At 38.6% G+C, this 27,088-nt stretch overlaps 1 protein-coding gene across 1 annotated transcript in view; it reads right to left on the reverse strand.

Annotated features, from left to right (window-relative positions):
- Nucleotides 1-139: 139 nt before the first annotated feature.
- The window catches only part of LOC149084018 (arrestin domain-containing protein 2-like), a 125,786-nt gene continuing 98,837 nt past the window's right edge, over nucleotides 140-27,088 (reverse strand). The window contains exons 3-8 of the mRNA XM_089234363.1: nucleotides 17,266-17,388; nucleotides 15,458-15,684; nucleotides 15,112-15,291; nucleotides 8,905-9,102; nucleotides 8,374-8,488; nucleotides 140-3,758 (exon numbers count right to left, since the gene is read on the reverse strand). Of these exons, the coding sequence (XP_089090489.1) occupies nucleotides 3,382-3,758; nucleotides 8,374-8,488; nucleotides 8,905-9,102; nucleotides 15,112-15,291; nucleotides 15,458-15,684; nucleotides 17,266-17,388 (1,220 nt within the window). The 3' untranslated portion in view covers nucleotides 140-3,381. The remainder of the gene's footprint in view (nucleotides 3,759-8,373; nucleotides 8,489-8,904; nucleotides 9,103-15,111; nucleotides 15,292-15,457; nucleotides 15,685-17,265; nucleotides 17,389-27,088) is intronic.

Consider the following 27,088-nt stretch of genomic DNA (forward strand, 5'->3'; position numbering starts at 1 on the left):
TAAACTTTGACAATTTCGATCTCTGTATGCAAATGAGTTACGAAAGCACCACGCAGCAGAATGAATATATGCTTATATGATATACATATTTATTTTATGTGTGTGTAACGTACTGTAAGTCGGTATAATACACTAGAACAATAATCATCTCAAATGATAACCTGTGGCTAAACGATTACCATCAGGGTTACTGTTAACAAAATTTACCTGCTTGGAGGCTTATGGGATACAATCAACATGGCAAACTCACCTACTGTACATCTTATTCAATTGATTTGCTGTTCGTTTAAGTCGTATAATGTTTAATTGTTTTTTATTTCCTTTTAAGTCTTATCGACGCAAGATAAGTGGGTAACACAATATACTCAAATAATTAATTCTCATTTAAAAAAGGATTTTTCTCATGACAATATTTTGTCACTTATACACGTCACTGAGATGACTAAAATAAAAGAATTTTTATTTGCTAGTTTTTAAAATTAGCATACCAAATCATCAAAACCAAAATCATTTCATCTGTGGACATTGAAGTCTGAAGAAGCAAGCAGAGAAGGTTCCTGATGAAATTTTGCTCAGCTCAGTAAGTATCGACTGTAGGGACAGCCCCACCCTTACAATTATAAATCAGCACCTTAATACCTCAATGTGGTGGTCATCTGTAACTTGAAATGGGTAGTTTGCAAAGGGTCCTTTTCTCTTGAATGCTGACCCGGCACCACATGGTTGAATCCCTAGCTGATTACTTTTGTTTTGTTCAAGTGGCTGAAATCTGTATCTCTCTGGGAGATCAGAGAAAGATAAGCATAGTGGCACCTTATAACTTCTCCCGCCCCCGCTGACTACCGACTTCTGCAGCTCGCTTTTATGTACTGCCAGAATTGTATCATTGATCCTGCATAATTGCTCTGCCACAAAAAGAGCCTTTGTGGTGAAAACCTCACCAGTCAGGTGACGTATTGGTCAATTAGCTTAGGAATCGATCTGTCTAGCCTAGATCTCATGGTCATCTGACAACAATTCAATGGCCACGTCGCCCAGACAAGTGAGATCATTTCAGTTTGTTATTTAATTTTCGCACACACGGAGAACTCCACAATTATGATATCGCCACAAAATTTACTACTTATTTTATCCTCTGAGGAGTGTGAATGGCTTTTATTATAGAATTTTCTTCAGGATTTTTAGCACGTACAGTCTAGAAATGTGCATTTCATCAAATACGTAGCGACTATGAGCTACGTTTATGGTAATAATTTTTCATGCACGTGTAATGTATAGGAGAAACATAAGTTTATATATGTAAATATAATAAGTCTGGGAATTTTCGACAATTTTTAGTTAATCTGGTGATGTAAGAATTAAATATCCAAGAAATTAGCCTCACGCGTACACGAAAAGTCACTACTCTAATCAATATTGTAGCATAGACAAAAGGTGACTTTACTGTCTTGGGAAATTTAGTCTTTTTAGATCAAAGAATTTTGTATTTCCTGAGATTTTTATGAGTAGCCATTAAGCTTCTGCATAATTAACAAGGTATTGACATGTACGATAAGCTAACCCACCATCTTGGACTTCCGAACCTTAGCCAAGAAGGGTGAGATCTTAATCACCAGTTCCTCCACGAAATACAAGAAATTTTCTAAAAGAAATTGCTGTAGGTGAGTCATAAGATTAAATTCACCATCTCACTAGTGTCGTCCCGCTCCCAAATAAATTCCTGGCTATGACAGTGTGCAAAAACTCTTTTGTCATGTCAGTTCAACAAATCAATTCAAAACACAATGTTACATGAACCTATTTCTTTTGGAGAAGTATAGACATTTATAACATAACAGTACGATATAACGTAGCTGTACGATAAATGAACGTTTTCGTACTGTTAGTCTATCATAGATTGGAGTTTGTACTTGACGTTCCCCAATTTGGTTGGCACCATCAGCTGCTTCCAGATGCTAGAGTGTGAAGACTTTTGAGATCTCAGCCCCCATATTTATCATGTATTGGCTCGGCTTGGATGAAACTAGTGTTGAGGTTGTCGCTTCGCTGTTCACTGAATGTGGTTGTCTGATGAAATTCAATGTCTGTCTGTTGAGAACGCTCGATTGGTCATCTGGGATAGACGACAAATTACCTGATTGACTATTTGTCAGTTTTTGCTCATGGCTTCCGAACGGATAGGCTGCAAGTTTCAATGGAAGCATCCAAACCCGACTTGACTTAATGGCCTTCTCTCTCCTTTGAAGCAGTGTAGATTCCATGGCCTCTTTGTACAGAGGAGGGAAAAAACTGTCTCTTTTTACCAGCAACTGTGTCCTGTCTCAGTCAGTGAACAGTAACCAATCAAAACAGGACAGTTTTATCCAAGCCGAGTCAATGCATAAATTTATGGGTAAACATCTCAAAAAGCTCTTATTCTCCGATATCCAGAAACATCTCCTGATGAAAGTTGGAAACATATTCAGTGCAAACTCCAATCCACGACCACTGATGGATTAAAGGGAGGGATGAATGCACCACCCGAGACCAAAAAATTAAAATATTCTTGGGGGGGGGGAGGGGGTACCCCATACCCTCAGGACCTCCGGTTTGTTGCTTCTTCGAACCAACCGCCCTACTTAAAAGCTCCATTAATCCGTCACTGACTACGACAGTCTGGTATCCCGAATTTGTTCACAAAAGCAACAGCTGCGCAAAAATGTGATCACAGGTACTTCATTATTACTTTCACTATTGCATATAAATTTGAAATTATGAGATAAGTAGTAAGATTATACTGAATAGATGTAGAGCAGCAATGCGCCATGTTAATCATCCCATTTTTATTGTTATTTCATGCTTTTCCGAAACACAGATCAAAGATTTCCCAATATATGTATAAGAGGACATCGCACGTGTATACTGTCTTTGCCAATGTCCTCAGTAAGTATTCATTTCTTTCTTGCCAGTGGTCACGCTAGTTCTCAAATCCACGAAACATGTAAATATAATAACACAAAAAATGTTCTTTTAGTTGCTGAAATCAAGAAAACCACGAGTGCGTTTTTTTTTTTTTGTGGGACAGGGAAAAACGGTTAATTTTCGATGTTCACAAATATTATAACCCACAATATATATTGGATATTCCTTTAATTAAATAGCACTGAAGGCTAATGTTTCAATATTTTCTGCTGCTTTTTCATACACGTGTTTTTTTGTGCATCTTAAGGCTAATCGGTAACAAAGTCTGTAACTCTTCTTGTTACTATATTCTTTGGTATTATTATGTGTAATGCTGTTGTCAGGCCATCTTCATTCATTTTTCGATGTGGCCTTTATTTATTTATTATTTCTTCTTAAATTAGCAGAAAGTATGCGAAGCATCGTTGTAGAGTTTCTCACTCACGCTTTAGACGTTGCTTGTTCATCTGTGGTGGTGGTGTTGGTGGTGGTAGCAGCGGTAGTAATGATGGTTGTGGTGGTGGTGGTAGTCTTTTGACTACCGGCAGCAGTTACGGATTCTGCTTGCTGGTGCTGCTGCTGCTGTTGATTTGTGGCAGGTTGCGCCGGTGTGCTGATGCTCCTTTGCTGCTGCTGTTGGGACTGGGTATTTTCGGTTGTGGTGGCCTTCGGTTTCGTTTTCACGCAGACGTATACTGGCCTGTATAACACGACCGTTTCGCCTTCTTCGACGCCTCCCATCGTTCCGTCGTATACTTGTCCGAGGAGGAATTCCGGTCCGATGTACATTCCACCTTCGACGTGGTCGCAGCACATCTCTGCAAATATAATAACCGTTACTAATTACTTGTTGGACCATTTTGCTAGTATCTGGGATAAGTAATGTTTGAGGGGGGTCCCCAAATATCTTATACCCTGCTAGCATCTGATAGGTACCAGAAGGAAGTATCTGTCTACCAATTGACATGTAGTACTTTCTCCCCGGAAATTATGGCATTAGATCTCCTTTCCATGGCCCCCAGGGCTCGAGGCCCGGGATAACGGCCATCATTTTTTTGTTTTTTCACGCTATAAATTCACGCTAACCCAGCCTACGGGCTCTACCCTAGGATGTGGGGCCATGCATTAAGACGGGTCAGATTAATTGACGTAATAATGTTCTAATTTTATTTTCGTGTAGCTATTTAACGTATGGGGTTCCTTAATCAATTTCTGGGGTTCCACGGACCCTTTATGAGACCAGTCCCTGGAGTAGTTGGTACCCCGAAATGAGACGAGGGCCACTGATTCCCTTTGTCAATAAGAGGAAGGTCGCGGAGCATTTCATCTAATGATATTCAGCACATGATGATGTAAAAAAAAATAAGTTAATTGGTTTCTCATCCAATCTCGCGGACACCCTAGAATCTCTCCAAAGACCTTGGGTAAAGGACCACTGCTCTATATAGGAGGCTCCAAAAAGGCAACCCGTTAGTTGCGTCAGATAGCCTACATAGGCCAGGCAACGACATAAACATTCGAGTCTGGCGGGACATTGTGCATCATAATGTCAGTAATTTGTATAATGCCTATCTTAATTAATGTCAGGACATTAGTTCTCAAACTTTTCTCACTCGTGGCTCCCCAGAATAGTTTAGAGGATATTGTGAGCATTCATAAAAGAACGTTTTCAAAGCATAAATAAGCATACACATCAATACTGTATGTCCAACTCGTCGCGACGCCCCTAGGAACCGCAACGCACACCTAGAGAATCACTGAGTAGAAGATGCGCGTTCCTCAGCAATGCTATTTCACCGACCGGTGGGTCCTCGAGCGAGTGGTGCTCTGGGAATAGCTATCTGCCTGGAAGCACCAGTAACCATACTTGTTCTCGAAGCTCATAGTACCAGATCTCATAATCATGGTGGGCTTTCCCCCATGCACACTGGGAAACCCCCATGCCGTACACAACTGGTTTCCATGCGTAAGTCGGCGTGGGCCTCTTCACCGACTTATTATGCCTTATTATTGATTTGTGTGCCTATTTATGTTTTGAAGTGGTTCTTTTGTATCTTCCAAGTTGTTATGAGGAGCTGCAATCCGAACCATGCATTGGGCAAGGGAGCCGCGGGTGGCGAAAGTTTTGAGAACCACTGGCCTAAACTGTTTTTCGTTCATTGGGCTATATAATTATTTGAGGTGGACGTGCCTCAAACGCTTTCTTTTGCTGACTGATTATGCTATGTGCATGGCGGTTAGCATGCGCCAGAGGGTGTTGAGCCGAGATAATAATGTATTTTTGTAGTAAAAAAACTTGACACCCCCCCCCCTCCCTCTTTGGGAAGAAAAAAATTTAACCCCCCCCCCCCCCCCCCAAGAGATTGAATAAATATAATTTCGAATCTTGTGACCCCAGGCTATTCTCTCTCTTTGATTGAGCAGAGGCGGAACCACTATTGGGGGAGAGCAGGTGGGTCTGGTGAGCCGGACCAAAGAGGTGCAAATTTCACCCTCTAACCCAGTACTACCCAAAGTGGACAATATCGCCCCGGTGGGCAATGGAATGGTCGCGGGGGGGGGGGGGGGCAATGAGAGAGAAAACATTTCTGCAGCAGGGGGAGACGGAACAAAAATTTTGGGAACTATGCTCTAACCGATAATTTCCCAAACTTTTTGTTCCATCGCCCCCTTCTTCAGAGAAATTTTTCTCTCATCGCCCCCCAACTCAAGCGAACAGGTATAACATAGGATCCTATGTTATACCCGTGACTTCTATTGCCCCCTTGGACCTTTCCATCGCCCACCGGGGGCAATATTGCCCACTTTGGGAAACACTGCTCTAACCCCTCTAACAACATTACAAGGGAGCGTCAAAATGCGTGTTTGTCTCCGCTGACTGGTGCGGTCCTGGGGGGATAAACATGGCTATGTTCCTCAAACAGTGGTCATGTCATTCATTGCCTGATTAGGTTACGTGCCTCGAAGCTCACTATCTTAATATGCAAGTTTTCCCATCCCTCAAAGAACTATCTTAAAAATTATCCTGAAAATGAGATAATGAACCACCAAAAGAATCATCGCTCGATGTGTACGAAAATGTATGGCTTCGCATCACTAATGGTAATCTAAGAAAAATGAAAAATAAATGTTTAGGGCTCTCTTTCTCGAAAACTATACCTCGAAAAAAATTCATACTGTACTAAATTAATGCATTTTCACCTACTTGTCTCGAATTCATTTTCGAGAAACTCTCTATCTTGAAGGTCAAGCCACAATGATAGTGAAAAGAATGCACTGAAATTTCTTAGGCGATTATTATGATTGACGGAGGGGTTCAATGGGATGGTTTCAAGAAAGCTGGGTGTTTGGAACCAGTCATCTCAGTGATGAAGGATCAGGTCTGATGTTTCAATAAAATTTCAACGATTCTCAGAACAATGCTGAAGATGAAATTTCAAAACATTGGGGGTCTGACCAATATTCACATACACTTGAATCTAGAAATTTTATTTTCCGATTTTATGGGAAATAGACAGTATTCATGTTCACTACAAACTCACCTTAACTGATACCGAAGCTATTGCTGAATGTATGGCCGACTAAGGTGTGATGAAAATACAGCAGAAGATGGTTCAGAAGAACTAGAAAAAGTGACAGTGAAAAATGTCGAACAACCTGCGTCATTTTATGGGGCAAACTGAGAAGACAAGACCCGAAATATTTGCAGCTCTTACTAGTCTAAATGACACTGTGAAGGCTCAAAGAGCAAAAAAAAAAAAAAAAAAAAAAAATCAATCTAAGCTTACGAATTATTTTAAATTAGGTATGTAAATAAAATTTGAATTGAACAAAATAAAATTCGAACGTATCTTAGTGTGTTTGCAATTAGTGTAATTGATCACTGATTTTGTAGCTTAACTAATAATTTCATTTGTATGTACTGAAGTATAGTGCAGTATCGAAATTTTTGGCGTCTTTTTCCTTTCTTACGCAAAAAAAACTATTCCTCGAAAACTCTCTATCTCGAAGTTTTCTCTGTCCGTCAGTTTCGAGACAAAGAGGTCCAACTCTTATTTCAGAACTGTATTTTCCGTAATGTTGTTTCTTACGCTGCAAATTTTGAGTTTGAAAATGATCCGCCATTTTTTCCAGCTTTAAACCGACCAGAGTCGAAATGTCCGGGAAAATAAGTGCTTATTGGTTCAAGTATAACGCGAAACCTTACTCTCGCAACACGTATTATACATAAATATACGTGACCACGCATAAAGAGAGCTGATAACACCCTTGAAGAGCCCCAATTGCTATCCACTCGAAATCCATGCGTCACAGGACTTTTATATGGGGCCATTGATCTTGTTTCTTTCAACATCTCCTTTTCTTTGTACTATGAAATACCTCAATATTTTACGAATAGTGAAGAAATTGGGTGTTATTTCTATCGGGTGTCTTTCGGAGTTTATCTTGTTGATTATTATAGACGCTTCACAGATCCAAATGGTTGAAGTAGTCTTCCAATATCGAAAACATCAGTGGGTATTGATAACTTTTTGACTCTGTAAGGATTCCCATATCGTAACTAAATATAGCTTCGATCTACTAGAAAAGTAATTATATATATATTTTTCTTTTTTATTGGCCTACGTATACGATTCCGTTGAAATAAATCCCGGTTCGATTTTATACTTATAACCGTAATCATACCATTCTGTGTTAGAATTTGTGAGTTTTCAACAGGATTATTTTTGGGGCTTTTACATCGAAAGCTTCCTAGACCTCCGTATATTCAGGATTCAATGGTGTACGCGGGGGGAATGGTAAGAGGGAGAAAATGGATTTTATATGCACGAAATATAGGGGGTGCTTAGCCCTAATTATTTTTTTGAGTGGAGGGGAAGTTTGAGCACCTATGACTCTAGTGTCTCCATACAGTCTACATCCGATAGTCTACATCAGTGGTTCTCAAACATTCCTCGCACACGTCTTTGCCCTAATCCAGCGTTTCTTAACCTTTTTGAAAAATCCAAGGACCAGTAAACTGTGTGAACTATTTCTGGGGGCCACTATGAATAGTGTGAATTTATGACCCGCATTTTATTGGACATTCACGTGTTTCTGGTTGAACCGAGAATTTTTCGTACAACCGTCCCGTTCTTTCAACGAAGCTAATTTTAATCTCTGTTATCTTCACTAAAACTATGAAGGCAGATAATTTTCATAACTTTATAAACTACGTTATGGTAATTATGACTGTAAATATGAATATTTATCACACTTTTTTTTTTCGGGGAACTACATTTCTCAATCTGCAATTTCCACTATCTCCCTCAGTTACCTACCATTGGTGATTTTTCAATAATTTTAAAAATAACGGGTGATTTTGATTATGAGAGATCCCAATTTTCCTTAGTTTTCCTTGATGAAATATAATCACCAGATTTCAATACGTACCATATTCTAGCCTAGGTTGCTGATTAGAGTTCGGTATCCGGAACGGGCACGTAGCGATCGTGATTGGGAAGTTCATGTGCAGATCGTCACCGGATTTTTCCATCTCGACCCACACCTTGGGAAATGGAAAAAAAAAAAGACCAATAAAAAAATAGGACGTACATCACAGAAGGAAGCCAACGAAAAAGGCAAATAAATAAAAGACACCACGAGATTTCTAACACCTTTCAACATAAACAATGAGTGCTGTTTTCAAGAAGATAAATATAACTCACACTGACCGGGGATCCCACTTTGGTTGGATCTTCACTTCCGGTTACTCAGTGGAAAACATTTTTCCGCTGAGCAACCGAGAGTGAAGATTTGGTAAACAGCCCAAGTGGAATCCGCGGTCAGCGTGAATAGTAGTCATATTTATCCTAGTACATGCTCGCATTCTGATAGGGTTGCTAATTCAAATTACAGGTACGATAAGCAACGCACTTTATTGAAACATTTGTAAAATAAATATTCATCTGTTTCTCTTCTCACCTTGAGAACATAGTAGATCTGCAAGAGACGACAGACTCCGATTAACGTCGGAGGCATGACCGGCACGACGAGGCTGGACGAGCTGTCGAACTTGGATCTCGTCTGGGGTTGGATCGGTTCGCCTCTGTATTCGAGCACCGTGTGGTTGGCTTCTTTCGAAATCCCGAGCACCCCTCGATCGATGAAAAATTCTACATACTGAAAGAAATAAAATAATTCAACTCACAAAAGGATGGTCCTGCATATTTTTTCAACACATCCATGACTCCTCCCCCCCCCCCCATTTTTTTAATCACAGGCTGAAAACAAACACCCACTCTGTCGCCTGGGGCAAGTATCTATTTTGTCAGCCACCTTCCTGTAATTTTGAACAAACAAAAAGAGTGATTTCTGTACCCCCTGGTCCGACGACAAGGGGACTAGATCAGGAATTATTAACCTTTGGGTCGCAGGGGCTTCCGACATGAGTCGTTCAATTCCACTTACAGGTACGGATTCTTGAGCTATGGGTCACGACCGAAACCTGATTCGCTAGAGGGGTTCCGAGAAGGGTAAAAAAAAATCCATTTTCAGCCAGGCATTCTTGAGCCATGGGTCACGATTCAAACTTGATTCGTAGGGTCTTCCGAGATAAATTGTACAATTTCACTTACAGGCAGGGGTTCCTGAGATGTGGGTCGTGACCCAAATGTTATAAATGAACTTATTGCGTGGCTGGTTTCACTAATTTTGAAAAGCAATCAGTCCCATGGGTCGTGAAGCTGACGTTTTTGTTGATTTTTGGTCTCGGCTGAAAAATGTTAAGAACCCCTGAACTGAACCAACACCACCTGCTATAGGTGTTGACTGGATCCGCCTGTTCCTCCACTAGAAACTGCTCTGTCAAAGTCTCACCACGACTTCAACGCAGATGCAGTTCTCCAACAATTCTTATATAATCTTTCAAATAAGGATAAACTATCACAGCGTCAACTTTCTGAACCCATGAAGGACTAGAAATTCCGAAAAAAAATTTGAAAGATCACTGATGTATAGAGCGTGGGGATTCGAAATAGGATTAACGATGGAAACACCAAGGTGCATCTGGTTCTTCAGGTTCAGTTATGCGGGCCGAATTTTTTTTTTTATTCGATCCTTAACCCTTTGAGCGGTTTTTTAAATTTTCCTGATCCGCATTATAACTGCCACAGTGGAAATCACAAAAAAACCTTCTACAAATTGCCCCCTATTTTCAAGAATAATATTTTTTTCCCGATCTCGGGAGCTGATAATTGCTCTTCCCTCCACCAAATGCAAAATAATAATAATAAACAAGGAAGGGTAAAAACTACAGTTTTCTCTGTTACTTTTGCTGTAAACATAGTCGTATACAATCTCGAAGGGATAGGTAAAACATCCTACCCCCCCCCTCCGCCCTTCTGTTATCAGACTTTGAACAGAAACAGACTCCACCCACCCCACTGATTGACAGGACTGGGGAGGGGGGGGGCATGTTATCAGAAGTAGAATACAGAAACGGTATTTGTTGCCGATATGAGTTTTAAGAACCCGAGATATTTCGGGGTTGCCGCTGTAAGGATTAAGTGTGTGGATACTATCAATGATAATTACATAATTTCATAAAATTGAATAATCCTCACTTAGTTGTAAAATAAAAAAAATTAAAGTGCGCCTGCGGATCATCTATCCCACCTATACAGACCACCTCTGGTCTGCGGACTATAGGTTGAGAATCGCTGAAATATCAGGTTCTGTCGGTAGTTACGACTGTGGAAAAACCAACTTCTAAGTTGCCGACAATGAAAAATAAATCGCCAAAAGGTTTATGGTTTCTACATCGGTGGTTTTCAAACTCCGCCAAAGTTTTCTTGGTTCTCCATAAAGATATTGGTGCTTGAATGGCAGAATTTGTTTTTAAACCTTGCCATGTTCAAATGAAGCACAGGGCTAATACGAGATAGATTTATTCAAGTAAAACACTTGTTGGTACTCCTCCGAATACAGGCTATCTTTGCTTTCTTATCTTTTAATATTTGTGTATGTGATCCGAAAAATTTCACATTTTTTGAAAGCATTTCATCCTTTACTGCAGTGTTTCTCAAGCTTGCCTGGTGGGGATCGATGTACGTAGTATGTAATCATTTGGTTCACAGCTTATATAAATCTTTTTTCTTGGTAGGGTATTATTGATTTTTCTACGAACTTCTCTCTCCACAGAAAGCAGGCAGACCTATAACATGATAAACTTCACTTAGCAACTTACAAAGGCTTATTAACTCATAAATAAGGCGTAAAATACGGAGTAGTGATCACATCTGACTTAGGTACACTAATTTTTTTAATGTCTTCACATACATTATTCCCAACCGAGTGTGTTTGTCATAAACTAAATGCCTTTCTATGACCTGGTTATTGAAATTTTTTGCCTATCTTGCTTAGATTTCAAGATAACACAAAAAAAAGTTCCTTAATGTTCCACCAGATGGCGTTCTAACCTTCCTCATCATTTTGCCCGTACTCGCATTGCTATACCCTCTACACCGCTTTCGTGATTCTATCTTTCATAATTCAGGAGTTCAAATTTATCCTTTTTGCTCCCGGGCATCCCAAAATGATTCTTAGAGGTAGAAAATGATTGTAAGAGGTTGCGCGTATGTGAGATCTTCAGATGGCCATAACTTTTGAATGGATGTAGATAGACCGATGGAAGAAGTGTCTAACTATACTAAATTAGACATGGGCTACACGATAATAACAACCAAACTAACCCCTGGTTTAAAAGTCTGGAACTTTTTTACCTTGCCTGGACGAATCCACGGGCTTTATACAAAATTACAGCTTAAATTTGTGAAATACTATTTAATGAGATGATATATAACATATAAAGCTTACTCAGAATGTGTACAATATCTATCAAAATTTTAAACATTTAATATCATCTACTACTACTACTTTCAATCATCGATGTCTCATAAAAAAAAAAAATTTCAAGTGTTACAAGGTGAGTTTCTTTCGGTATAAAAATTGAGAGTTGTGCAAATTTAACAAACTTGCATTTTTTGACTATAAATTGCGTTAAATCTTTGATTTTCACGTTTCTCCGAATTATAATTTTAAAGAGGTAAGACTATTTCAACTGAATTGAAGTTGATAACTTTCCATATATATAACTTTAACTCTGAAATACTCCGAATTTTATTACTTTTGGACACTCTAAACTTCTTCCCGAACTAGAGCGAGATTTCTCAGCTTAGTGTAGATGGTAGAAATATATTCGAGCTCCCTGTGTTTTTTCCTTTTTCGAGGCGCTTTATTGTTAATCCTATAAACGGGAATTGTTTTTATCGGCAATGAAAGTCACGAAAATTCAGAATAAGTGAAAGAAATAATACTGCAATTGATGAAAGTTCAGAATAAGGAAACAAATAATTTCAGAATTGGTAAAATGGTCGAATAAATGAAAGAAATAATTCCATAATTATTTTTTTCTATTTGAAAATCCAGAATTCCAGAAAATTATTTCTTTCTAGGTAAAAATTCCGAATTCCATAATTGGATGAAAATTCAGAATTCCAGAAAAATTTTTAAATTCCAGAATTTATGAAAGAAATAATTCCAGAATTGACGAAAATAACTTCTTTCATAAATTCCAAATTATCATAAGTGCGGAGATCCTCGAAATGCAGGGCCCGATGCGACCGCACCTATCACACACCCCCTAAGGGCAGCTGTAATCAACATCGTTAAAATTGGCGATTTTTATTGGCTAGTAAATAAGTTACAATATTCCGACCAGATTCTCAAGAGAATCTAAACTAATTTTAACATATTAATTAAAAAAAAATCAATTGGTAAAATGTAAAGAAATTGCATAGCTAATAGTAAAAGGATTAGTTTCGAAACATCAAATTCATTTCCTTGAGTTCGAAAATTAACACACAAACGTTTTTTTAAATTAGTCAAAATTGAAGCTAATGGTTTCCGCTTGATTACATACTCAATTATGCGTATCAATTTCCTCTTAATGAAATTAACTTAATCATCTTAATGATATTAGCTAAAATTTTCTTGATTCGAGAACGAAAAAGTATTATACCCACCAAAAATGTTTAGAGGGCGAAAAAATAAACTGGAGAGAAAACAGAATATATTCTTAGAAGAGTAATATTCAAATTCTTCTCTACCTCTAATGTTGTATTATATGTGTACGTACTATTCCGACGCTCGTTCCCAGCCTAATTTGCATGAATGGAGGAAAGTGGGTTTTGCATATCAGAATTGTATACACAGTTTCTCTTTTATTCTTCCCCGAGATTACTTTTGTTTCCAAGAAAACTCTATTCTTTTTTTATAAGTATTACAAAATATTCAAAATCTTTCGTTCCTTGCGTTTTCGCCGGCCCCCATTAAAGTAGTTCTTTTTTATTCTGTTTTTTCTCTTTTATTTTGCGGAGAGTTACGATTATTATCGTAAGTTTCTTGAGATAGAGAAAGGGGGGGGGGTGATATTATAAACATTTTGTTTTTTAATTCTATTTTCATGATTTATCAGTAGACCGAAATGCAAATTGGGTCTTGATGTTGCCTGTTCTCAACTTCTTGCGGTTGTTACGGAATGTATTCAACGTTATTATGTGCAGAGGTCATCGTCATGGTGGCGTGTGCAGCACTTCCTCCAACGAGATTGGACCTCGTAACATTTTTGTTATGGGGGAGAGACGGAGCTAAATTCTCCAAGGTTTGCTAATATATGCTGTTTTGGCACTTCAAGTGTATTATGAATCTATTACCATGCGAATGCGGAAAATCCATCGCCAGCAATTCACCGGAAGGAAAATTCACCACCACGCAATTAACCGACATGGCAATTCACCTCTAAGAAAATTCTCCGACAAAGAGCATAGTGAGTGAGTAAGGAAGCAAGTGAGTGATTGATCAAACGAGTCAGGGAGTTAGAGAGTAAGCATGTGAGAAAATAAGTGAATGCATGAGCGAGTTAGAGAGTGAGCAAGTAAGGGGATGAATATAAGCAAGAGAGTGAGCAGATGAGCAAATAAGCGAATAGTGAGTGACCAGGTGAGCAAATAAATGAGTGAGGGAGTAGGTAACTAAATGAGCGAATGGGTCACTCAATCGCTCACTCATACAGTTACTCCCTCAGTCGGTCATTCATACTGTCATTCGCTCACTAGCTTATTCGTTAGCTCATTAACCATCTCATTCAGTCACTCTCTCACTCACATATTCACTCACTTGCTTGATAACTCGGTCAATCTCTTAGTGGTGATGAACTGTTGTCGGTGAAATTTCTTAGCGGTGAAGTGCGCGACGGTGAATTGATGACGGTAAATTTTCAGTAAATTATTAATATGCACCCGAGAAAAGTAAATTTCGTTAAAATAAAACAACACCAAAAATAGCACAAACTTTCATTATGCACTCTCAGAAGAGGTTAATTGGTTCGCGTTTAAAGTGTGTCGCGCTGATACTTCAAGGTGTGACTACACCCTTGTGCTATGCGATGTTCTTGAACGGTTTGCTGAAACTTCCCATCAATGTGTACGGATGTGACGAAATATTTCATTGCTAGCCAAATAACACGCACTAGACCAGAACCTCCTAGAGATAGAAGGCCTCCGCACTCAGCTTGTGACGTCAGTAAGCAGTCCATTTTCCCTCAGAATATTCAGGGAAAAAAAAATTCCCTGCTCGTGCCAGTATCATCGGTGTGAGGAAAAGAAATGATCGGGTTCAGAATTGGCGATTTCTATGCCCCACATCCAATCACTACGTGGTATTTGTGAGCCAATCAGGAAGATTCTACGCCAAAATAAGAAGAAACGAAATAGGATGCTGTGTTTCAAAATGTGGCAAACTTGCTAGGTAGTCTGAATGACGTTTATGGCAAACAGTGCAGAGGCCTTCTATCTCTAGAAGGTGATGACTAGACGCGAAACTTGGGACGACCCGCCAACGGTCGGCACATCAATGAGACTTGCGTTGCTTCTCTTGGGTTTTTTTCAATAGCGAAGGCTACGTCGCTGCTATCGCAACTGGGCTGTATGTATGCGGAAAAATAAGAAGAAAATAAAAAATTCTTCGTAATTATTCATTATCCTATGGTCAAAGCGAGTAAGCATATGTGCACACGTACCTTCAGAATATGTACTAGCTTTTGGGATATCGTGTTAGAACGTGGCATCTCACCTGTACTAGTTTGAGTCTAAGCCTTAGGACTTCATCGCTTTGGTTGTCGATGTCAGCCTTCAACCGAATGCTTTCGCCACAGCAATAGGCTGAACGTTCAAGGGCACAGCGGACACTCACGACTCCACTCTTACAACATAGGCAGCAGATGGCTCTGTGGTCGGCTCCCATTAGAGGTTTCTGTGTAGGAAAGGAAAAACATTCAAAACATATGATTAAAAAAAAAAAATCATAATAAAATACCTGTACGGCATTGCTTTGGATATCAGCTTCATGTCTATCTAGGATGACCATATGACCCGGGATCGAAAACTAAACGCATGAGGCAAATTACGCGATAACTCACCAGGTACTGCTCGTCCATACAGTCGATGTGAGGGCCGATGATTGTGAAGTACTTCATACCTTGAGGAGGGGATGCGTACGGAATGTCCACCGTTACCTTGACGTAGTACCTTACTGTGCAAGGTTTAGATTCGAAGCTGCACGGCAGAGAACTTTCCGGGAGTTGGAATCTGAATGGGAACGAGTGGCGACCCCTTGGCAAAATCGGCATGGAGCCTTCGACCTTATCTGAGAAATACACACGAAAATGAATGTTTCATGTCATAAATAAAGGAAACAGGGAAAATACCACTTTGTCACATAAAACTAAACATATGAATGTAATTTTCACCAACAGTAGAATAACGTCATCTATGACGTGAAATTGGCGTCATTTTTGTTTCGAATGATGACAGTCAGCAAAAAGGTCATTTCAACGAATTACGTTTATTTTTTGGTTTATAACGCAATGTAAATATTTTTAAGACATAGAATGTTGTTTTTCGGTTATCACGCATCCGATGTGATAAACGCTTCTGCCATCTATTGGCTGAATTGAAATTTTCTCCAGGAGGGATCACCATGTGTTCAGGGTGTCTCATAAATCGTTTTAAAATTCATAAAAATTGAAGGAATTTCCATATTTTAATGCGTTTTGAGATAAAGTTGTTCATATACACGCGCGTGCGCGAAGGATAATTTTTTTTTTTGGTACAGAAAAGAAATTAAGTTAAAATTTTTTTCGTTTGAAGGTGTGATGCGCGAAAGCAAATCAGGAGTGTTGGACCCAAAGTACTCTTTATTACACAGCTTTGGTTGGACCTGTACCTTTTTTCAATCTTTTCTGTGTCCGAGATATTCATCCGGTAATTTGTGGCTGAAGTAAAATAACTTCACTCAGAAGGTGCTTTATCCACCAATGGTCATCAACACAATGAAAACCTTATGTAAGCGCTAGTAAAAACGAACATTCAGAAATGAGTCGCACACCATGCATTTTATAGGTCTCTGATTTGCATATTTGCAGTGATTCACTTTCGTATAACGTCCTCTGTCGTCAAAAATCGGAACAAAATTTTTCACAACAGAGGGCGCTGCACGAAAGCAAATCACTGGAAATATGCTAATCAGGCATCAATAGACCATTACAAGATTCATCGAAAGACTGGTTATTTGTGGAGATGAAGATTACAAGGAAGAAAATTCATCACTGCCCCCCACGGGGACTCGAACCCCGGTCTCTCACTTGCCGGACGAGTGCTCTACCATCTAAGCTATGCTACATTCGATGGTAGAGCACTCGTCCGGCAAGCGAGAGATCGGGGTTCGAGTCCCCGTGGGGGGCACCTTTCTTCCTTGTAATCTTCATCTCCACAAATAACCAGTCTTTCGATGAATCTTGTATTGACAAGTGGAGAGGACGTTTCTATATGCATATGGCCATCTGGTTGGCCTTTGTCATTCACGAGCTATTAGGTGATTGTTGACGCCGTCCATGTACGGTGCCTTTCAACATATATATACGCTCCAAGGTTGAAATATTCTATCTGCTTCCATAGCTTAGATGGTAGAGCACTCGTCCGGCAAGCGAGAGACCGGGATTCGAGTCCCCGTGGGGGCAGCGATGAATTTTCTTCCTTGTAATCTTCATCTCCACAAATAACCAGTCTTTCGATGAATCTTGTATTGACAAGTGGAGAGGACGTTTCTATATGCATCAATACACCACTTCCTTAAATTTTTACGATTTTTTTAACCGATTTATATACGAATTTCTGGGGCAATCCGTATATTTTTATCTAGAACAAGTCGTAGAAAAATATTAGTTACCTTTCCCCCATATGACTGTGCGGTCATCGATGAAGACGTGGTCATCCTTGACTGTCCTCCGGTCACCGCTGACCACGACCTTCCACTCGGCGTGGGCTTTCCCTCTCAACATCACCCGGATGGCTGATACAAAAATAAAATATTTCATTACACTTAATGAGATAAAACGTAAACATGATCAAAATATTAAAGTCAACGGTTACAGTAATTAGAAATTATTTTTCGTTGTTAACCATTTTATATGCAGAAATCGTTGGCAGCTCCTAAACACGACCGATATTCAAAATTGGAAAAAATAATGGCGTACACTTGTCCTCGTGTGAGCTCTCATATTAAAATATATAAAGTTGGAATTCTTCGTATCATCAAGTCCACGAAGATGTCTATTTTATGGACTTGTTGAGTCCTCAGGCTCTTTATTTTTCCACAACGTCCCCAAAAAAAGATGAGATGAAACGCGACGCCATATCGATCACTCAAGACTCGTGGTCTCAAGTTTCCTATCGTAATTTCCTACTTAACCTTGTTGTCTTTGTCGTTTGGAAGCGATTTATTCTGGCCATCCATGAGCAATAATGGACGCGATATAGTATATCAATCATTATTAAGGGAGAATTGATGCCCTGTTTTTTTCCTTCTGGTCTTATTCATACTGGGAAATGATCAAGTAAGTCTATGAGGGTTTCTATAGTGTTTTATCAGTCTTTCTTACAAAAAGTTATTTACTCATTAGAGATCCATGGAGAGACACCAAGAGTTTTTTGCCGCATGAAACTAAGAAATAGAACATATTCATCATTAGGGCTAGGATTTTTATGCTGTAAAAACTTCTAAAAAATGCTCTATAAAATATGCATTTAATGCTCTTGAAAAAACTGTAAACATATGCCCTGCAAAATGAAAAATATGTCCTAAATATTTTTTCATTCCTATCCTAAATAACACTAGTTTTAGCAAAATAATATGATAATGAGAAATGTCGATGCAGTGTCCAAACTATTTTGAACCATTACTTATTGTATGAACAGAAATTCTTCATTTTATTAACTAACCTCATCGAATTTTCCCTCAAAAATTTCCCTTTTGAGCAAGTTTTTCCCTCCAAATTCAGAATTAATGTGCTGCCGTCTATAGGTAAAGATACCTAGCCAAGTAGTGTATTTAGTTTCAGAAAAGCAAAAATTAAAATAAATGAATAAATAATTCTTTTTATTTGATGAAAACTCACGGAATTTCCCACGAACGCTAAAAAAATTCCCCCATTTACCAATTTTTCCCACGGCACATTAACGGTCATTGTAATGGAATGGTCTCTATGACGTGGGATCGTTATAATGAGCGTCGACTGTAATAAAATCACTTGCCTGTATATTCTTCCATTGAGAATATATGTAAAAAAATTAGCCGCCTGGCAGTCGAGTGGTTAGGGAACTGGCTTCTCACTGTGCAGGTCTGGGTTCGGGCATGGATGTTTACTAACACTAACAAATTCCCTGGACGGATCATACTGATCCCTTGGGAATACGTGTGGATCACGTTATTATTATTAATAATCTTATATATAAATGTGAAAGTATGTATGTATGTATGCTCTTTATACAAATCTACAGTTTTAGACCGATCGTCACCAGATTTTGCATATATACCAAACAGGTCCGGGATTGAACCGTAGGCTACTTTAAAAGTTCGTCAGAGCTGGGCAAATGCCCGAAATGGGCGGAAAAACTGTCGGGCAACAATAGTTTTGGGGCCTCAACAATCACTTTCGGAACGTTTACTTTGGTTACCGTGGTTTCCAACAATGCGTTTCAGACTTGAATATATGCCTTTACAATGGTTTGTCACACCTTTAATTCTGTTATTATAACAGTTTATTCTTTTATAACGGTTTGTCACTTTTCCAATCCTCCCAGTAATTGAAGAAAACCCGGGAAGAGCGCCGGGTATTTCTGCTAGCCTATATACAGGGTATCCTGTAAGTGCTAATGCGGCCTTTATCTCATCAACCGCCCATAGTATAGGTATAGTTTCAATTTAGAAAATGCTTAAAAGGCGTTTGAATAATATTCGCTGGACATGGGACGTCACTTATAGCAGAGAACAACAACTACGGTGACAAAACTGAGAATAAAAATGTTCAACTCCAGCTGCCAGTCATTAAATAATTATCAAGGTATACATATATAATTTTTTTACGGGGCGGGCAACGTCGCCGGGTATCAGCTAGTTACATAATAAATTCAGAATAAAGTAAGGAAACCACCCACGTGGGAAATGGAAGTAGGGGGGGGGGGGACATGTGAGAAAATAAAACAGAACGGTAAGCAAGGTTTCTGGTGATGGTACTAGTTAACCACTGTGTTTTTCGTAAAAAAGTGACAACGATTCATCTTTAAATTCATCGATTCATCTGTGTTTACTCGATTCATCTTTAAATTCATCGATTCATCTGTGTTTACTCGATTCATCTATGTTTCCATGGGCGTACCCAGCGAGGGGCAGAGGGGGGGGGCAGCTGCCCCCAGAAGAGAAACTAAAGTGTAGTAATTGGCATATAGCACAGACATATAAATTTAGTATCGGTGAGTTGCCCCCCCCCCTCTAGTTCAGATCCTGGGTACGCCCTTGTATGTTTCATACACTTTCTTCTTCAGACATCAAAGGTCAGGGTCAAACTCTATCAACGACAGATTTTCGTCCATTTCTTTCCAAAAACAAACCGGATGCCGATTTGAGTTCGGTCGTTGTGAAGGATTGAAGAATGTTCACAGGTCGTTATATTGGATAACAAATAACACTGTGAAAATATGAAAATATTTTGGATCTATTAAATTGTCGCTATAACAAACCAGCGGTCGGTATAACGAGCCTCGGCTGTATTTGTATGTAGCTGTATAGAGCTCACTCTCAAAGTAAATACAACCAAATCCCGTTATAACGAACTCCAAGAGACCTGAGAAATCACTTCGTTATAAAGAAATTTCGTTATAAAAGAATTCCAGCTTTTTGCATTGTTGCTATGTAAACTTGACAGAGGGGGGGGGGGATTAGAAAGTGTTCGTTAAAACGGGATTTGACTGTATTTGAAATCTAATATTGTAATAATAACGTTGGCACATATTTAACCCTTAAATGAGTAGCTTTGTATACGTGCAAACAAAAAAACCGGTTCTTCAAACGTTCGTTACTGCGGCTTGTTTGAAGACTAAAATTCAAAATCACCTTTGCTCCTTAAGGTGAAGAAATTCTCTTTCCATTCCATATTTTAAATTTTCTGGCAGATGTCCTAATGAACAACATCATCTCTTTGTTTCTTGGCGAGCATGTGTGGCTGTGATTTCGCTGATTTGTTAAAACGTTTTTGTTTTGCTTGCATTTCTTTTCTTTTTTACCTAGAAATTTACAATCCGGATTTTTTCCTTATTGTAGTTTTGTGAATTACAAAGAAGGTAGTTATACAGGGTCAGGGCCGTAACTAGCTCTTTTGCCGCAAGGGGCATTTCGCCACCCTCATAACTTTAAAATTCGGTAATTTTATAACGGTGTTCTTTGTTCTCACCTAAAATTGCCGCATCCCTAAATTTTGCCGAACGGGACAACACGGCAGACCTTCAACACGATACTTACGAAACATGAAAAATTCCAAATATGGAAGACAGGTAGCACCACCAATACAATACGAAACAAGCATAACTCTGATAACATTAATACGTCAGGGCCGCTCATATACACTCATACAACACGTTCCTGCATGTACTTATAAATTCCGCAGAGGTATCTGCACGAAGTGCATGTACAACCATACATGCAGTATGATTATGTAGTAGTGGTTCTCAAATTGTACGCGGCGGCTCCCAGGGATGTGTCACACCAACCTATGTCAAGAGCGTCGCGGTGAGCTGTTGATATTGACGTGTGCCTGTTCACATCTTTGAAGTGGTTCTTGATTAGAGATTAGACTTTTCTGGGCGAGCCGTGGGTTACAAAAGTTTATGGAATACTATCTTAGAGTGCTGATACCAGACTTTTCTCTTTACATCTATATGTATACAAATCTTCACGAAATTCCATTGATTCTTTCTTACCTCAGTGACCTCTACACTTACAACGTTTTATAAAATATATACTGGAGCAAAAAGAAAATTCGAGCCACTATGTACTAGAAAAACGAATGTAAGAAATGTGGGGTTTATTCTTCTCATTTCAAATGATTGAAAGGAAAGAGAAAGTAAAGTCCCGCTCACTCTTGTCGTTTCGGTATTATTTGCGGCACCGATTAAGATGAAAAGCAATCGAATCTATTGTCGTGATGTCTCTTCTCCATCTATTTTCTATCAAGCATAAATCACCAAACTCAGGGGCATCTTCTCCAATGCCATCGTCGAATAGAAAGAGGGGAAAAAATGGAGGCTTTGACTTTGAACTAAATAGTGAAACAAATGGCCAAAACGACCTTACCGTAAATAAGAAATAAAAAAAAAAATCAAGATGATAGGGGAATTATAGAATGAGAAGAAAAAAAAATGTAGAAATAATTTTTATTCTCTAACATGTGGAACAATTTTTTTGGTTTTGGTGAATTGCAGTGCAGTGTACATTTGCCCCGCCTCTGAATAGGTCCGAAATGATGTCTTGTAATATTACAAAAATGATTCTTTTTTTTCTTATTTCTGCCATTCTAGAATAACGAAAACTAAGTAATTTGGAATAGTTTTTTACCTTATATTATCTCTTATGGCATAATGAATGTCTGTGATTTTATTGGTTAGCTACTGTTCACGTACATTTGACTACGTCTACTAATGTTTGGAGGCCGTGTATGACTAAATTCAGAGTAGTTTTTTTTTTTGTACACGTCACTGTTATTAGTTTCTTGGTTCCATTATACGAATCGAAGATTCATGTACAACATTTTGAAAAAAAGACTTGCATAATAATCGTTTTTCCCATCATTATAATATCCACCTTTTCATCATCACCAAAATGCATCATTATTTTTTCTCCTCATCATTGGTATTATAAATGTTATTTATTAGCTGTTATAAATCTATTATAAATTCCGAAATTAGGATTGCTGGACAAAATGTACCGTCTTCAAGAGATATCGTTTGTTGCCACTACATTTATCTACCGGATTTGTAATATTCAACAAGAATGCCAAATATTATTTTCAATGAAGAGTTTTGAAATATGTTGTTTGCACCGCTATATTTTTTTTTTCAGATATTGTTTACAATAATGAATTTTGAACGATGATGTTTGCAACAATGACTTTTGAAAGATTATGTTTTCACGTTTTTTTTAAAGAAGCTGTTTTCACTTTTTTTTTTTAAAGAAGCTGTTTGCAACTATGTTTTTCTAAAAGATTATGTTTATAACAGTATGTTTATGGAAAGATGCTTTCTACAACAATGTTATGAAAGCTGAAGCTTATAACAGTAGGGTTTTTTTAAAGATGGTATGCATTGATATCTTTAAGATGCTATTTTATGTACATAAGGTCTGACTTTGACCAGGGTAGACGCTGGAGAAAAGAGGAAATAGGGGCTCCCGTGACTGGAGTAAAAAATCTTTAGTTGGTCAGGTAACAGATATTGTTCACATTTTGGGGCCTCTAGAATTATTCGGTCATGGTCGGATGCCCCGCTTACCCATGTGGAAATCAGATGTGTGGACAGAATTCCTTTCGGGAAATCGGGGAAAATCAGCCTTGCATATTTATTTAAATTTCATGAATTCGGTTCAAATTGTTTAACAAAAAATGAGATTCGCAAATTAATCTTGGACTTGGTTGCCGGAATAGTGTTATACTTAAGAGCCCGCTGAAAGACGTGGCAAATTTAAAGACATCAAGCTTCACATATTCCGAAGAGATCAGTATGATCCGTCCAAAAAATTTGTTAGTGTTAGTAGACATCTCTCCATGCCCGAACCCAGACCTGCACAGTCACAGGCTAACTCCCTAACCACTCGACTGCCAGGCGGCAGCATTGCTGAGAGAGTGGGATTTAGATTGAAACATTATCATCCTAACCATTTTTTTTTTTTCATTTAAAGTTTGTATTCCCTTTTTGCCATGGATTGAAAGATGGCTGAAAAAATAAAATACACTTTAGGGGCCGTTTCCGATTTGCTGACTTTTGATGACAAGGGGGGTTTGGATAATGCTTACGTCATCAACCACCCTTTATGAAAATATGAGTTAGGATTCAGAGGGGCAGAGCTGATGACGAAATTTTTCTGACGGGGGAGGGGGGGGGGGAGTCAAAAGTGGCTAAAAATTTGCTTACGTAATACTTGAACGGCCCCTTAGCGAGTGCAACTCCGTTCATCAGGTGAATAACTGAATAACAGGGGAGTGACATAACCGTATAATAATAACTATTAAAAATTGAAACTTGTGTTTTTTATTCATGAATAAAAGAAAAGGGAACTGGAAATGTTCCAAAAACCTGTCATCAAAATATAATGCTCCTTCTGTTTGATTAAAAAAAAAACCTAAAAAATATCATTCTCTCGAAACCAATGAAATTCGTTCAAAGCTTGTGAACCGGATCGATAATAGCATCGCCAAACAATTGTTGGCTACTTTATTTTTGTGTGTTAACTGCATCCTCAGTAAACCTTAGCTGCAACTGCAAAGTGCCACACGCATTCTTGATCAAATGATTGTTTTTGTGACGAAAAATGAATTTAGTTCATTCATTTTTTTTTATTGGTATAATAATGCGCTAAATTTAAAAGCGACAAAAAAAAAAAAAAAATCCCATCTTTCACTCATTTTTATGGCAGCAGATAACGGCGTTAAACAATAGATTCTACAATCACACTCCATATAACAAAAACCACATGTATGAAAGTAATTCTTATCCCGTATTTGCAAATCGCTTTATTCGTGACATTACGACACAGGCATTTTCTAAAGATTATTTTTACTATCAGTGAAAGGAAGATAACATTGATATAATGTATGACACGATGTCGCTCTCTACTTGTTAATGTAAGATATACAGAAAACTGGATGTTGTGAAGATATTTATTTTTTGAGATGTTGATTTTTTAAGGAAGGAAAAAATTCATCTCTGCTTCTACCCAGTAGAACCACAAGGGGTGGGCTGACAGGGTTCCAGCCCTGGGGTCCGGGACGATTTTCACAATTTTTTTTGCTTTTTCACGCTATAAATTCATCATAAAGGGCCCGTGAAAGTGTGGTCGGGGGGGGGGCGCAAAAGATCCCAGCCTAGGGGCCCTGCTCTAGGATGTAGGGGCCATGCTTCCACCCCACTGTAGTTTAGTGGTTAGAGCACTCGTACGGCAAACGAGGGATCCGGGTTCGACTACCGGTAGAGACAGAGATCAGTTTTTTTTTCCTTAAGAAAAATCAACATCTCAAAAAATAAATATCTTCACAACATTCAGTTTTCTGTATATCTTGCATTGATATAATGCTTTGCGTTTATTTACGATTCATTTTAGCTGATAAATAACGAGAGATTTCTTACAAATCATTTAAGTTTACTTTGCTTAGCTTATGCATATGGATAGAATTTCACAAATTTACTATGAAGAGCTCTGAAAATTTCGTAAATATATTCTTCGTGATCTAAGTGTGAAATCATGAAAAATTCAAAAAAGGAAATAATTTCTTTAATGACACACATCAGCTGGATTTGAAAAAGGAAGAAAAAAATGATAAAAACTACCTCAAAACGAGACATATAAAAGATCTTTCTTATCCCATAAGTCCCGGATGTGAGATAAGCAATAAAAATTCGACGCCTCGTCCCGGAAACCGAAAATTGTTTGGGGTTTTTTTTTTTTATCGACACGATTTTCAAATAGCGTGTTTTATTTCCTCTTTCATTGGTTTCCCAGCGCCATTTTCTTCTTCATAAACTTTCGTTTCGTAAGAAAATATGTTTTTGAGAAAGAAATAATAAACCTACGTATATGCAGAGTACGGTTTTTCTTCTACTACAATTTCCTCGAGAACAGTTTTATCACCTTTTTGAGCGCCATTAAACTTGAAAATAATAATTTTAAAAGCTTTTGTTGCTTTCTTTTTTTTGAATAAAACTCATGCCAGTGGCAACAATGGTACCTTATGTTGTTGAATAAAGTGAACGGGGGGGGGGGGCTTAGAAATAAAATCTATTCTGTGGGGAGCGTTCCCATCGATACGCATAGAATTTCGAATTCTTACGTTTCTTAAGACGAACGGGGCAAGTCTTTGTGATGGAGGCCTGGTTGAATCCAGGGCCGCAACTCGGCGAGTTGTGGAGAGTATTGTGCCCTGAGCCGGCCCGAACTGAGGCAGGGGCGAAAGGTGCGGTCACACCGGGGCTGCAGATTTCCTAAAATAATTTTTTTTCTCTTAGAATGGAAAATATTTGGGGAAAACTTAGTTCCACCCCCCTCCCCTTCGAAAGTTACGTTTTGTGGGAAAAGGAGAAACAGCTTCCCAGTTCCAACGCCAAGATTATCAAGGCGCTGATAACTATTACAATTAGTGAAGGAATTCCAAAGAACATATGCGTAAACTTGTATTGGGATTGAAATCCCCCCCCTCCCCCCGCTAATATTTGTGATATTCTGAAAACCTTGAAAAAAGTTTGGGCGTCCCCCATACCAATATTTTTGAGCCCTCGCAATATTTCCAATCAAGGCCGCAACTGGATGCTTGTCAGCTGGGACAAGCACGCGTTTTGGCACCTCATTCTAATGTTGAAGGAGAGGTTAAAGGGTGAAATTCGTGCACTCTCTGACACGGGGCACCAGGCTCACTGCCCCTTCCCTGCCCAGTTGCGACTCTGTTTCCAATATATATTACACTATGAAACTTGAGTATAATGAAATGACTTTTTTTTTTGCAACATTATTTGTGCTTCAACATCCTGATTTTGTACTCCATCACATTGCCTTTACAATTTTCGTTACATTCTTTATAACCAAGCCTGCCAAAATATTTCTGTTCGTAACTCGGAAAGTTCGTAAGTCAGGGAGTAATTATATTACTTTTTTTTTTGGCAAAGCCTCCTAGATACGTCTCTCTAGGAGGCTTTGGTACTGGCCCCGAGTGACGCAGTGAATTTTGCAATTTTCGTTTCTAGTTGCATCTCGTACTTTGTTCTTTCTGAGGTTTCGCACATGAATATACAGATACTCTCTGACTTGTGAATGACCCTTAATTGTTCAGCGAAAAATGATTGAACCATTCAATTATAATACATTTTTGGGACAGTTCCTTACGTGTGATGGAAGAAAATAAAAACATTTGAAACATCAGTGGTAAAAAATGAATTAGAGGAACAGTTTCGTTTCCTCTGTACGATTTAGTTCAATCATTTTAATATTTTTTTATGCATTACACAGTAAAACCTCTCTTATGACCAAAGGAAAATTTCCTGGCAAAAAGCCTATTTAAATAATGTATTTCGAGCCCCTGTTTAACGGTCACGAGCACCATTTTCCGTCATTCCTTCTATTGGACTGAAACCCCTGTGCCGACGCCAACAATTGCGATTTTGGCTCGAATTATGCTCTCACTAGATGGTAGAAAAAGTTTTATTGTTTAATCAACTTTTTTACTGTATTTAGCTACTTTAAAATGAAATTTTGGCTTGAAGTTTGTTAATGTTTGGCAACTCTGATGTCCATTTAGAATATGAAATCATGTGTCGCTGTGGTTGTGTTCGAACATTTTACATTATTCCACGCTGTTTATTATGGCCTGCTCTAGCAATCATCGCTCTTCTATCATTAAGAGAAAAAAAATTAGCCTCTAATACAGTGAAAAAACGTGGAATTGGAACTCATATGCTCT

Source organism: Pholcus phalangioides, unplaced genomic scaffold (genome assembly GCF_987345545.1).
Source record: "Pholcus phalangioides strain wild (caught in Gottingen) unplaced genomic scaffold, Ppha-v1.0 ptg000008l_1, whole genome shotgun sequence".
Taxonomy (NCBI): Eukaryota; Metazoa; Arthropoda; class Arachnida; order Araneae; family Pholcidae; genus Pholcus; species Pholcus phalangioides.